The following is a 13035-nucleotide window of genomic DNA, read 5'->3' as shown; positions in this document are numbered from 1 at the left end:
CAGACGCGTCTTGGAGAGGAGGAGATACCAAAATCGCTGTAGCGGCGGTGGTCGATTCGTCTTTACGCGAAATGACCAGCGCGTCTCTCCGAGGCTGCACAGCTGCAGAGTCCGAGGAAGTAGCCGTTGCTCTAGCGGTGGCGGAGGGCTATAGAACCGGGCGGTCACTAACAATACTTACGGACTCTCAAACAGCCTGCCGAAATTACATGAATGGCAGGATAGGTCGTCACGCGCTCCGTATACTCCTCGCAGCGAGTGACAGAATTAAAAACCGGGAAGAACAAAACGACAAGATCCTACACAAAATTGTGTGGGCACCGGGGCACACGGGGGTTGCAGGGAACCGAGAGGCCGACAGGATAGCTCGAGGATACATTACTTTCCGAGCTTCCGACGAGACCGCGGAACTCGCGCCAGCACCCAGGGAATACTCGGCCATACTACAAAACTATAGAGGCAGAAGAATGCGATATCCCCCACCGCACAAATCTCTCAGCAGAGAGGAAGCTGTCACTTGGAGACAATTACAAACAGGCTCTTTCCCAAACCTACATATCCTAAACAAAATGCACCCTACGATATACACGAACAAATGTCCCTGGTGCGACGAAAAACCTACACTATACCACATCACATGGGCCTGCCAAAACATAGACGTGGTCCCCAAAATACAAAACCCGAGTGCGGAGCAGTGGGAGACTCTGCTGTCCAGCGACCGCTGCGAAGACCAACAAGGTCTGGTACAGCGAGCTCAACGGGCGGCAGTGGCCAGCGGAGCCCTGGACTGAGGGCAACCGACCACTGGTTAGAGGCGGACGACTTCGACAGAGAAGGCTCCTGGGGGTAGAACCAAGACGTCTCTGAAGAAGCCCCCAAACCGCAGAAGAACCATTACTGTAAATAAAGTTTTCCCTTCCTTCCGCAATACTCCCGGTTTAACCTCAACTAAACCACAGCCAATGTTTGTTTATTTTTGTTTCTCGCCGGTGCATCTTTTTTTGAAGGAGCAGGATTTTAATAACCGATATCTTCGGTGTAACGAAGCCAGCTTAAAAAGGTTTGCCATCTCTGTGACGAGTGACGGAATACCGATGGCTCATGCGTTTTTCCTAACTTCAGTTGGTACCATTTCAGGGTCCCTTTAATATCCGCTGCAGGCCTGGCAAGGACACAGAGAGCGGGTTCCTTCCTTGAAATTCGGGAGTAACTCCAGGGGGGCACAAAAGAACCAAGTTGTCGAGAGCGATGCGTGGAGCTACGGAGACGCACTCCGCAAAAAGCTGGCTCCGCAAGACGTTCGCATCAGGTGATTGACTGCGTGGGCTGTAGGGCCAAAACTCCGCGACCGGACGTGCGACTGCTCGCTCCGCGTCCGTCGTCATCGATCCAGTGCCGCGACGACGACGATGCACCCCGAAGCCGTCGCCTTGATCTCGTATGTGGCGATTGCCTTCCGGGCAGTACATTCTCCTTTTATGCGAAGCATACTACTTTAGCTACCACTTCAGCCCTTCACCGTGGTTATGCGCCTCTAAATCACGTGATACATGACGTCACACCACGTGACACGATGACGTCACGACAGTAAAGAAACGGGGGAACACCTCGCACCGTCGCTGTGGTTGTGCGCCTCCAAATCACGTGATACATGACGTCACACCACGTGACACTATGACGTCACGACAGTGGAGAAACGGGGGCCCACCTCGCGCCGTCGCTGTGGTTGTGCGCCTCCAAATCACGTGATACATGACGTCACACCACGTGACACGATGACGTCACGACAGTGGAGAAACGGGGGCCCACCTCGCGCCGTCGCTGTGGTTGTGCGCCTCCAAATTACGCGACACGATGATGCTTCGCATTCTCCAGGCTTAACCAAGTTAAGCCTCAGCCATTTTTTTTTTAACATTCTAACCTTGGGTCTGTTTTCTACGGTTTGTGTTTAATGTCATAGTTGTAAGTTTACGTTTTGTTGTGCTCACACTCGTTTCTTTCGCTTTTTCATGTATTCGACTGCGTTGACACGTTTTCTCTTTTTCTTTGTTACATTGCTTTCTTGTTGTCAGTAGGAAAATAAATGTTTTGTTTATTAACCTCGCTTACCTGGTTTCCTTCGTTACAGCCAACTCACCGACACATTTCCACCCCGCATGGGCTTATGGGCCATAAAAAATTAACGTTGTTCATTCTTCGCTTTTGAATAAACATGTTATGTTATGGATCAATACCGACTCGCCCAAATTTCCTCCCTGGTGAATGAACAGGTTAGGTGCAAAGCGACCCCTTCGTCACTACGACATGTCTTGCGGCAGCAGTTTGTGGAGCAGTTTGTTGACAGGTACTAAAAAAAATAAGACAGGCAATTCTTTTAAAATGTTTAACTTTCAATATATAATTTACGCCGCAATATCCTCTGTGCGTTGCACATTCGGCTCCGTGAAGAAGAAAACCTTGTCAATCACGACGGCCCGGCGCCTCTTTCACCTGGCCACAATGTCGTAATCCGGTATTAAAATTTGTTACGAGGTCTTTTCATGTGTTGTGTTATATCTGTTGGTTTCTTGTTTGGGTTACCTTTTATTCTTTTGTACTGTATTTATTGCCCCAGTCGCATATTCTCTCGATCCTCATTTGACGATGTTTGTTCTTCTGTGAACAGCAGCAGCACCCTAGAGTGCGCTGGAGATAGAAAATTCTGGTGCGCACGTGAGAATGCGATAGAAGAAGAGGCAGAAGAATAGAAGCGCTTGCTGCCAAGAGGCCTGCTAGAGCATCTGTCTCCGAAAAAAGTAAGCGTCGCCCCCTTCATGGCAGCCGTGATCACAGACGGAAGTCGCGTAGAACAGGGAGTGGCAGTTATAGGGTGGCCGCACGAGCTTGGGAGCTAGTGCTCAGACATTATACCTTGATACGTGGCCGAGCTGAGCATATTAGAGAGCACTGTTTGAGGGGGGGGGGGGGGGGGGGAAGGCACCCCGTAGGTCTGTTGCTGCTACTCTCCGCAGCTGGGGACGGTAAAAAGTTCATTAGGTTCCAGTTCTGTTTCGGCCCGCCTTCTGAACAGCACGTCACTGTTAAGGCTTTTTTCAGGCCACGCTTAACAGGTCAAAGCCCGGGCTGAATGTGAAGTTGGAGGCTACAGGAAGGGCGGTGCATGTTGTACCGCAGCCGGTTAAGGGTGCCGGTAGAGGCTGGCTGAAATGTGCCGAGATGATTGGTGTGTGGTCAACGAGATTTCAGCAGGGGAATAACAATGCAACGGGAGAGTTAAGCGTTCTTCAAATGGATGGAGGTCGCTTCACTTCAACACGCCTTTTATTAAGGCATGATGCTCCTTCAACTGTTAGTAGGGAGGACTTGACGGCAAGGAGGTCAGCGACAAGGGCGAGAACAAGGCACGACATGTATTACGCAGTTGTCTAAAAACCTTCAACGCGACCGCGAAACATGACCTGGAGTACACCAGCTGCACGCCGTCTTTACTACCACCTTACCGGTGTTAAAGGCATGGAATGAGCCCATCAGCCTGCTGGCGCAACGTACAGCCACATAAAACTAGAGCTTGCATGACTAGTGCACCTGAGTGTCACAGAAAGAGAAGCGCAAAGAAGTGAAATAGCTCGCTGTACGTGCCTCTTTTCCATTTATCTTGTTGCGACCGATACCGCAGTGGTGTGGGAGCGGCCACAGTTATGTTTAGGTGAGATAGTGGGTACCATAGCACATCGGAAGGAGCGCGCAGACAGGACAACAGTAAACGGTAAACATTACAGTAAACACCACTCGTGCCGCGGTTCAAAATTCCTTCACTGCGCGCTGGTGGGCACTTCTCTTTCGCGTATGGTCTTCCCCGCTTATTCAACGCTTGATTTCACTTCATTTTTGCTGAAGTGCGCATGATTGAGGAAGCCATCCCGCAATCTTGGCTCCCAACAAGTGCGGAGGGGAGCCGCATATCCAAGAGCGACGACGAGCGGGCGGTGGCGACTCCGCTGTCCTCGCTAGTCTCGTCGCAGCCGGTCGCCGAGGTGCCTTCGCCGGTCTCGGACGCCTGTGTTGGCACCGCTGGCGTGGACAGCGGCATCGACCCTTCGTTGGGCACCCACCTGACCACCACCGCAGCGCAGGTATTCGTGCCGTTCCTGCTGGCTGGTGTTGGCTCCACCTTTGCAGGATTGCTGCTCGACGTGGTCAAGGTACGCGTTCAATGACGTCCTCCTGGAGGGCTCATGCATGACCTGCACGGGATGTGGAGGCGCTTTTTCGTTACGCTGCAACAGAATAAGAAACAGAAGTAGCTTTGGCGGCACACTGCTTGGCTAGCTTTAGCAAATGTGTGGCACCATTGTTGTCGCTATCAGCCACAGCGCCTGCTTTCGCCTTTTGCAGCTAAGGTTTGATGCAAGTGGTAGCCTTATATCAATCACTTTCGAGTAATCAGCTCAAATGATGAGCCACATCAGACCAAGTATTGTACAATGTTACTTGTTAATGAAAACTGCCCAAGACTCCAAGCAGTGGAGCTTGGGCCGCATGTTCGTCTATGTCGCGACTGAAGGACATTAGCTACAGCAAAGTGTTCGTACGAAGACTAAAGCACAAACTTTTTCCGAATATTATTTTTGTTTCTCGTTGGCATACCCCGAAATGACGAGCGGTTGGTAGCTTCCAATATATTCGTACGCTGGCATTCCCGCACATATTTTCTCCTTTGTAAGGAAGGGTGCCCTCGCAAGAAACGGGTGTCAGCCTGCATACCATGCTGTAGACCTTTGGAATGAGGACGGAAGGCATTATAGACATCGCAGTGTTGTTCCTCTTTGGTACGAGAGCAATTAGTGCTCTAAAAAATTTAGAACCTCCTGGACTTGATACGCTTTCGGCGTGCAGGTGGCTGAGGGGGTTCGGCATAGAACCATTGACATTGGATGCACGAGGAGGCTCTTACTGCAGGAAGCTATTCGTGCTTAATCGAGCTCAGCTCGTTGTTGGTCGTGAAACGGGAGATTTTGAAAACTTGTTGAACGTCTTGCTACTATCAAGCTAACCGCTGCTCAGCGTCAAGGGCGGCTGTCGCTGTGGGCGTATAGTTAACGGGCTTGGCGAAGGAACAGAATTTGATTATGAAGACATGCACTTTATAAAGCGCAACGCAAACAAAAAAAGGCTGGAGGTGGAATTTTCTGAAGTGAAAAAGCTCGCCGTCACCTGGGTTGCACATTTAAACGAGGAAGATAAAAACCACATGTGTGACCATGCCCGTGCTGCAATGACTACAGAGTCCCGCACTTCGTTTGGAATTGCTAATCACTCATGGCATGCCACGTGGTTAAGGTAACCAGGCTCTTATTTCGGCATTTTTGAACCACGCGCGATTCACTGGGGAGGTAACCTCTAAACCACACAGGCTTCAAAAAAAAGAAATTGATCGATGCTAATGAATAACTCATGGCCATAAGTGCGGGCGGAGCAGATGGAGTATGCCTGGCACAGATACTGAGGCACCCCGTCGCGTTCTTTTTAATTGGAATTAGGCACTGCCGAACCGTTCATTTCAAGACATCAGTGAGAATAACAGAGACATCCTTGATGCGTGATGAGCGCACAGTTTTATCAGGCGACGTTGTTATTGAAAGAACCTTTGAATTTTCACGTGTATACCCACCCACAGTGTATCCGTGCGCCTGTTTACCCAGCGACTTGCTTAATATACCTCGTGGCAGAGCTCGTCGGCCCCGGAAATGATGAAATCTTGAAAATCAAAACCAATGCTTGTGAGGCCACTCCAGTTATTGTTCCCCTTGCTGAGAGGTTTACTGGGGATCTCAAAAGAATTTTCAATTCCCCTCAGCGCACTAAACGCTTTGTCGTGTGTTTCTTCTTTTCGTGTGTTTTCTGTGGGCTGTGGCGAATTGAAGCATATACAACCAACTAGCCGAGCAGTTCATCATGATTTGAGTAGAATACACACTGATAACAGTGGCCACCTTTGTCTACGATGGGCACAACGCGCTCCACCTTGACGGAAAATGCAGCCGTATTATCGCGCTTTTGTGACGAGATGCTTCCTTTCAACCACCAAAAAGCGGAAGATGGTTCAGTGAGGTGCCCCTACGCCCTGGTCACTTCTCCTTGCTGCTGTGGTCGCCGAATTCTAAACCCTTGTAGCTGTGAGCGCCGTGACATATCCACGAAAGCTGTGTCTTTTCCCTACGGCAATTACTCCGAAAGCTTTACCCCGAAGCAAATATATGATTAGCAATTAGCTAGGAGCCATCAGCACTGACAACTTAGTACTTGTGTAAGGTAATGAAATATATGTTGCTAAGAACGTGGGCCGAGGGTAGCAGTGAGCGCTTCGAAAATATAGGAGCCAGATACCAAGGACGGGAATTTTTTATCATCTTCGTATCAAACCTCCTGCCCTCCAGAATTGTTAAGCTAGGATAAGGAATGACCAAAACCCAGCGCACACAGACGTCTGCATGTTTCGTTCATGCAATTAGTGAAAATTCTTACATTTTCTTGTTTGAAAGCGACAACCACGAGCAAAAATACTTCCAGTTAATGTTGCGCCAAGCTATTTTTATGTTGTGTTCTTCTACTGTCTTCAAACTTCTTGTGCTCAATTTTACAGTTTACAGAACTCAGTAACATGTAGCGTAAATGTTCTAGGCACGTCTCTTTCGCACTTGCGAGAGATGAGGCTATACATATTTTTATATACCGATGCGATCGCCAATATTTAATAGAAGGTATATACTTCTAGTATGGAACATCGCACGCATGCAACACTTCTGTATCATATTTTAGACAGCAAATCACTGAAAATGCAAGCTGATCGTGTCATTTCATCAGGAGCCCAAACAACTCTCATGCATTAATTGACGCAACGCAGTCAAGCAAGTCATAATCATTCAGTCCTGTTGCAGTTGCTAGGAAAAGAACTGAATTCAGAATGGAACACATTGTTTTTCTACCACCAACCATACGATTATCCGAAACGCGCATCTGACACCTCCCGCAAAGCGCCGTAAGGCACATTTTTGGCTGCTCTAGGCATCCACTGCCAACGGCGTGTAATACCTTACAGTGAGTGCAAGTGACTCTAATACTGTACTGTCGGCCTGTGATGCAAGCGGAGCAGCTCACGCATTTCCTACGGAGACCCAGTTCTTCGCGTGCCTCACGCCCCTCGTTGACCTCATGATGTCTGTCCAAAGGCAGTTATGCCAGAGCCAACAAGTGGAACTGTGGCTAGTCTGGCAAAAGCAGTGGGCACGTAGCAGGCGAGAACGTAGCAGGAGGATGAATAGTACTATTGTGAGACATTCCAGCGGCTGAAAAGACAGGAACGAAGGAATACAAGACAGGACGAACGCCGGACTTCAACTGAGGTTTCTTTCACAAACAGCTATAATATACAAACGGGGGTGCAAAGAAAAGTAATCCGTGACAAGATAAACCCATAATCCAAAAAAAAAAAATGCAGAAGGCGGCTGTGCCATGCTACACATGTTTGCCACAGCGGCGCACCTTCTATTTATCGGCTACCTGGCTGAATCAGCCCGTTTGCCTTCAAATAATCTATTTATTTTTTGCCTAGCGCCACAGAAGGGCTGCTGACGCAGTTTTCTTTATCATTGATAATGCTGAACGCTTCAAAAATTTCTCGGCTCTTTTGAGTCTTACGCATCACACTTACGCATCACACTTGTTCTAAAAATGCCTTGCATTATGGTTTATGTGAGCAACCCCGAATATACAACACGCACACCACACTTGTCGCCGACCTTCTTGAGGCGGTATGAAACCTGATGCCAGTTGGGCACAACGACAGGTCGCTGTTTGGTACGTGCGTTTTCGCTTGGCTTGCACCGCCCACCAGATTTCACCTCGCGAATCTGGGTTTCCCAAGAGAAATGGTGGCATCAGTGGTGGAAACCCAGATTCGCGAAGTGAAATCTGGTGGGCGGTGCAAGCCAAGCGAAAACGCATGTACGAAACAGCGACCTGTCGTTGTGCCCTACTGGCATCAGGTCTCATACCGCCTCAAGAAGGTCGGCGACAAGTGTGATGTGCGTGTTGTATTTTCGGTCCCGTAAAAGCTGGGGCGCATGTGCTGCCTGGTGAATAATGCCAAAAGGACGCCTATGTGCAAAATTAAGCACATCAAGCCTCTTGTTGAATGTGAAGTTGGTGTGGTATACAGCATACCCTCTCCTGTGGCAGACGGTACATCGGACAGACGGGACGCTGCCTCAACTAACACTTGCTAGAGCATCGCCGGACAGGTCACTCGTTATCTGGCGGAAGTCACCTAGCTGACCACATTCACCGTTGCTCACACAAACCGCATGCAACGCGTTTTTAGAAAGAACAAGTGTGACGCGTTAGCTTAAGACTCAAGAGCTGAGAAATTTTTGAAGCGTTCAGCATTATCAATGATAAAGAAAACTGCGTCAGCAGCCCTTCTGTGGCGCTAGCAAAAAAGAAATAGATTACCTGAAGGCAAACGGGTTGATTCAGCCAGGTAGGCGATAAATAGAAGGCGCGCCGATGTGGCAAACATGAGTGGCATGGCACTGGTGCCTTCTGCATTTTTTTGGATTATGGGTTTATCTTGTCCCGGATTACATTTCTTTGCGCCCCCTTTTGTATATTATAGCTGTTTGTGAAGTAAACCTCACTTGAAGTCTGGCGTTTTTCCTGCCTCTTCTACCTTCGTTCGTGTCTCGTTAGCCGCTGGAATGTCTCACAACAGTACTAGCAACCAACTAGCCCAACTTTCCACGCTTCATAAATAGTAACCGATTACTTCAGATTGACATGAAAGCTTTAAGAACGAAGAAAAGGCACCGAAATTGAATTCACTAGATGGCGAGCACTACTAAGGCCGACAACTCTTTGAAGTATTAGAGTTAGGCTCCTTAATTATTAAGAGGCGTATTGCCCACCGTAAGTAGTAACCATATCAGTGTTTAGAATTTTGAAAACGTCGTTACCCCTGGCGCTGTGGCCCAACAAATTTTGGTTATTTTGACGTGTTACATGCACTGGCAAGGTTGCTTTTCCTGCAAGTTTCTTAAAGAGCATCTGTTCTGGAGCGACGTATCCAAATTTTTTGGGACCACAGCGGCGAGGGTAAGCGCGCTTTCAAAATTCTAAAATCTGGTATGTATAATACCTGCCGTGGACTACAGGCCTCTCAATCATTAAAGAGCCTAAGAGCAATAGTAAACAGTTAGCTTTTCAGTATTAACTAACCATCTTGCTAGTTAGCACGTCTTAACTGTATTCTGATTTCTTGCACTGCTCTGCCGTAAAAAGAAGCACTGTTCTCATTCAAAAAAGGCTGCTAAAAAATTGTGTACAATCTTAGGCGAAACACTGTGTGTGCGTGCGTGCGCGTGCGTGCGTGTGCATGTGCGTCCGTGCGTGTGTGTGCGTGTGTGTGTGTGTTGATTTACATAAAAAGTGTGAACGTTCCGTACATTTTTTCCTGTGTGTCTCTGTGTCTCTTTGTGGTTCGTGCCGTGTTTGCGCAAACTTCACGTGTGTGTGCGTGCGTGCGTGTGTATGCTTTAGTGTGTGTGTGTGTGTGTGTGTGCGTGTGTGCGCGTGTGTGTGTGTGTGTGTGTGCGTGCGTGCGTGCGTGTGTGTGTGTGTGTGTGTGCGCGCGCGTGTGTGTGTGTGTTTGTGTGTGTGTGTGTGTGTGCGCGCGCGTGTGTGTGTGTGTGTGTGTGTGTGTGTGTGTGTGTGTGTGTGTGTGTGCGCGTGTGTGTGTGAACCAGAGCAGCTCTGTGCACCTATTTTTGCTTCTACTCGCTTCCGCCTCTCTGACTCCCACTGTCTTTAGCGATGATATTCTAGACTTATTCAGCCTCTACCCTTCGTCTTGCTGTGGTCTAGGACTGGGAAGTGTACATGCACGTACGAGGGCTGTTCATCCTTATTCCGCCCCTGCTGGGACTCAACGGCAATCTGGAGCAGACGCTGGTCGCCAGGCTGAGCACGCAGGTGAGCTGACTTCCCCGCTCCCCCTCTTTTAGCCTTCTTTTTGACCTCATTCTGAGTTCATCAGAGGCAGGAGTAGCATTGGAATCGTTCTCCACATCGATGCAGATGAGGATTGCGCTTTCATCTCTTCTGCTTAACTTGCGTGCTCACTCTAGGCCGCCACCAAATTAAAGGTTCCCGAGTGAATTCTGCACCGGAGTGATGACAATGATATACACTGCCGTGTTTTCCAGCCGACATGACTGTGCCGGAGAAATCGCAGTGCTTTGTTCGGAGTTTCTTAGAGAGAATCGCAAAAAAATTAAAACTAGTAGCGTAGGAAGAGCTTTGACCAGTATTGAAACAGGTAGATTCATTAGAGCATATGATTAACTCCCTTTTATATCAGAGTCTGCGAGCACTCTGCTGGAAAAGAATGCTGAAATTGAAACTTACTTGCCTGGAAATTCTGCGGCGCAGACGGCAACTGGTGTAATGGTGTAAGACGGCAGACGGGTGTAATGCGCAGCAGGCCGCTCATTTATAAAACTGCAGACACGCTGTTAAATTATGGCAGCTTGATGAGACAACGACTTAACGACAACTTGAGCGAGATATGTTACAGAGACATTTTTTACGGTAAATGGCTTCGGCATCGGCGTAGTATTTCGTGATGCAAAAACTCCCGCAACAGCCCCACGGTCATTGTGAATTTTATTCAGGTAGGCAAAGAAAACCGCAGGGGGAGGGGGAGAGAAACGTTGTCGGTACAGTTCTTTTTGTTTCCATGTGGTTCAGCCTGGCACTTAAAGACCGTAGTTTGGCTTCTCTAAAGGGGCATAATTTGCGGGGCAGGGGGCTGCTACCGCTTTCGATTATTTTTTTATGAATACTCTAGGCTTAGTTGAGCATAGCATGGCGACTGTGCGCACTGGCTGTACCGTTGCAAAACAAGAAAACTCCACTATATTGAAGTCATCTCTCGGTGTCTACTAGTTTTAGCGCTTCATAAGGTTGGTTTCGTAGAAAGGAAATGTGCAGCAATGGTCTCGCGTCTCGGTGGTCTCCGCAACCACGCCCGGAGAGAAGGGAGTGAAATGCGCTGAATGAACGCTTGATGCCAACATGTCCAGCCAGAATTTTGTGGTCATCAGTTGGCGCTTACTTCGCTGAGAGCGGCTTGCTTTAGGGAGTGACAACAGTTGAGAGAGAAAGACGCTCCAGCATCCACGCTTTGAAAGAACCAACTGAGGTTACAATTCGCTTCTTTCGTTCATTGATACGACTAAGCTCACAACTATGAGCACAGCATCTCTGTTTTTTTTATAATCCAGGGATTAAGAGGTTCCTTCCAGTACTTGTCATGCTCTGTGACCGCCCGGCTTTAGAGCACAGCCTGTCCACAATTCTTAGCCAATGAGATAATTGTTTAGTGAAAACCAAAGAAAAATGCGCCAGGCAGATGCGCAGTGCTTTAACAGCAACGATAGAACTCCGACCCTGGTTTAAAGTGATAATAAGAAGTACGTTTCGTTTTCCTCCCAGGCGAATTTGGGCAATCTCAACCGGCTCGCTGACCAACTACCCATGATATCTGCAAACATTGCCCTCCTGCAAGTAAGGATTGCAACTTCACTTATCTTCGCTTACGTGCTAACGCTAGTGAGAGGTACAAAACATTGCCGAGCCTATACAGTAGATTCGATGCGAACCTTCACTGTTCATATATTTCGGAGCTAGCGACGCAGGCTGTATTTCTACCCTCAGTGGATTGTGCTCAGCACGTGTGCAGGTTTTTATATTTTTGTCTCCTCACAACCACCGGTAGATACACAGGCCATAATAGCGATGCCGCTGTTCATTGCAGACAGGGACGTTGTAACCTGTAGAAGTGCAAACAGCTGTGTAACGCTTATACTTTTGCTTTAAAAATAACCCCACTGCCTGAAGCTAGCAAGAAATAGTATAAAACACCTCAGGGCCTGGAGCTAGCACGGCCTGTGCATAGTAATCTAATTCGCGACTCTTTCCAAGCGGTGACATGTGCTCTTTATAAAACAGTAATGCCTCTAGCAACACTGTACTGACTCAAAAGGAAAGCACTCGATACAAAAGGAGAACGAACTTCCAGCGTCCTTTGTTCTGCATTCTGAGCACATCATTGCTTCTGTGTGGGCGTCTTCTTGCCCAGCATGCAGCGACTAACACCAGAGAACGCAGTTTGAATGTATGTCTTGGCACTGAGCATCGTTTATGTCCCTTGTCATGGTTCGAAAGTGAGCCATTAATGTACTTGCTCATTATGATTCAGAAAGTTCCATTCAGACATGCACAAAGTGACCCAAAAGTAGTTCTTTCAAATTTGTTCTTTTTTGCGAAGCATATTACTAGAGCTACACTACAGCCCGTCGAGCGCGGCGGTGGAGCTACCATTGACCTTTAGCGTGACCACGTGACACTACGTGACAACATGACGTCACAGCAGAGGAGAGATGGCCTGCCGGCTCGCGCGGTCGGCCGCGGCGGTGGAGGCTCCACATCAGAGGCGCTGCAGCTGACCACGTGACGCTACAGCAGCGGTATAAAGCTGAGCTTGCCTCGCTCTCCGGGCACTTACGAGGCGGCCAGGTGTTGGGATGCCGCCTAGAAGCAGGGCTGATTTGAACGAGAAGCGAAAGCTTCGGCGTGCCACAGAGACCGATGAAGAGCGGGATGAACGTCAACCAAGGAAAGCCATGTATTACCAAGCCTAGCCATCAATATGCTTCGCATCTGACTAGGCTTAACCTTAGCTAAGCCTCAGCCATTTTTGTTAGAGTACTACCGCAAATTTTTTTTTTTTCACATCGCGTCATTGACTGTAGAGAGCGAACAATTTCCCTGCTCCTTCGTATTTAACTTGAGGCAATTAAATAACCATCCTCTTAAAACAGCCCGGTCTTTTGACAGTGCCTGTGCACTGAGCTCGAGCTTCAGGGCTCTGCGTGCCCTTTGCACGTACAGTATTTGTCAAAAGTAACCAGGATGCAT

The 13035-nt window shown here is 48.5% G+C and overlaps 1 protein-coding gene across 1 annotated transcript in view; it reads left to right on the top strand.

The window, feature by feature from the left end:
• The first annotated feature begins 3902 nt into the window (after nt 1-3902).
• The window catches only part of LOC149325434 (solute carrier family 41 member 3-like), a 68644-nt gene continuing 59511 nt past the window's right edge, over nt 3903-13035 (top strand). Inside the window, exons 1-3 of the mRNA XM_089564283.1 lie at nt 3903-4202; nt 9919-10026; nt 11551-11622. Of these exons, the coding sequence (XP_089420409.1) occupies nt 3903-4202; nt 9919-10026; nt 11551-11622 (480 nt within the window). The remainder of the gene's footprint in view (nt 4203-9918; nt 10027-11550; nt 11623-13035) is intronic.

The sequence above is a fragment of the Amblyomma mixtum genome, chromosome 10 (genome assembly GCF_055824585.1).
Source record: "Amblyomma mixtum isolate Tamu chromosome 10, ASM5582458v1, whole genome shotgun sequence".
Lineage (NCBI taxonomy): Eukaryota > Metazoa > Arthropoda > Arachnida > Ixodida > Ixodidae > Amblyomma > Amblyomma mixtum.
This window is presented reverse-complemented; position numbering and strand designations above follow the sequence as displayed.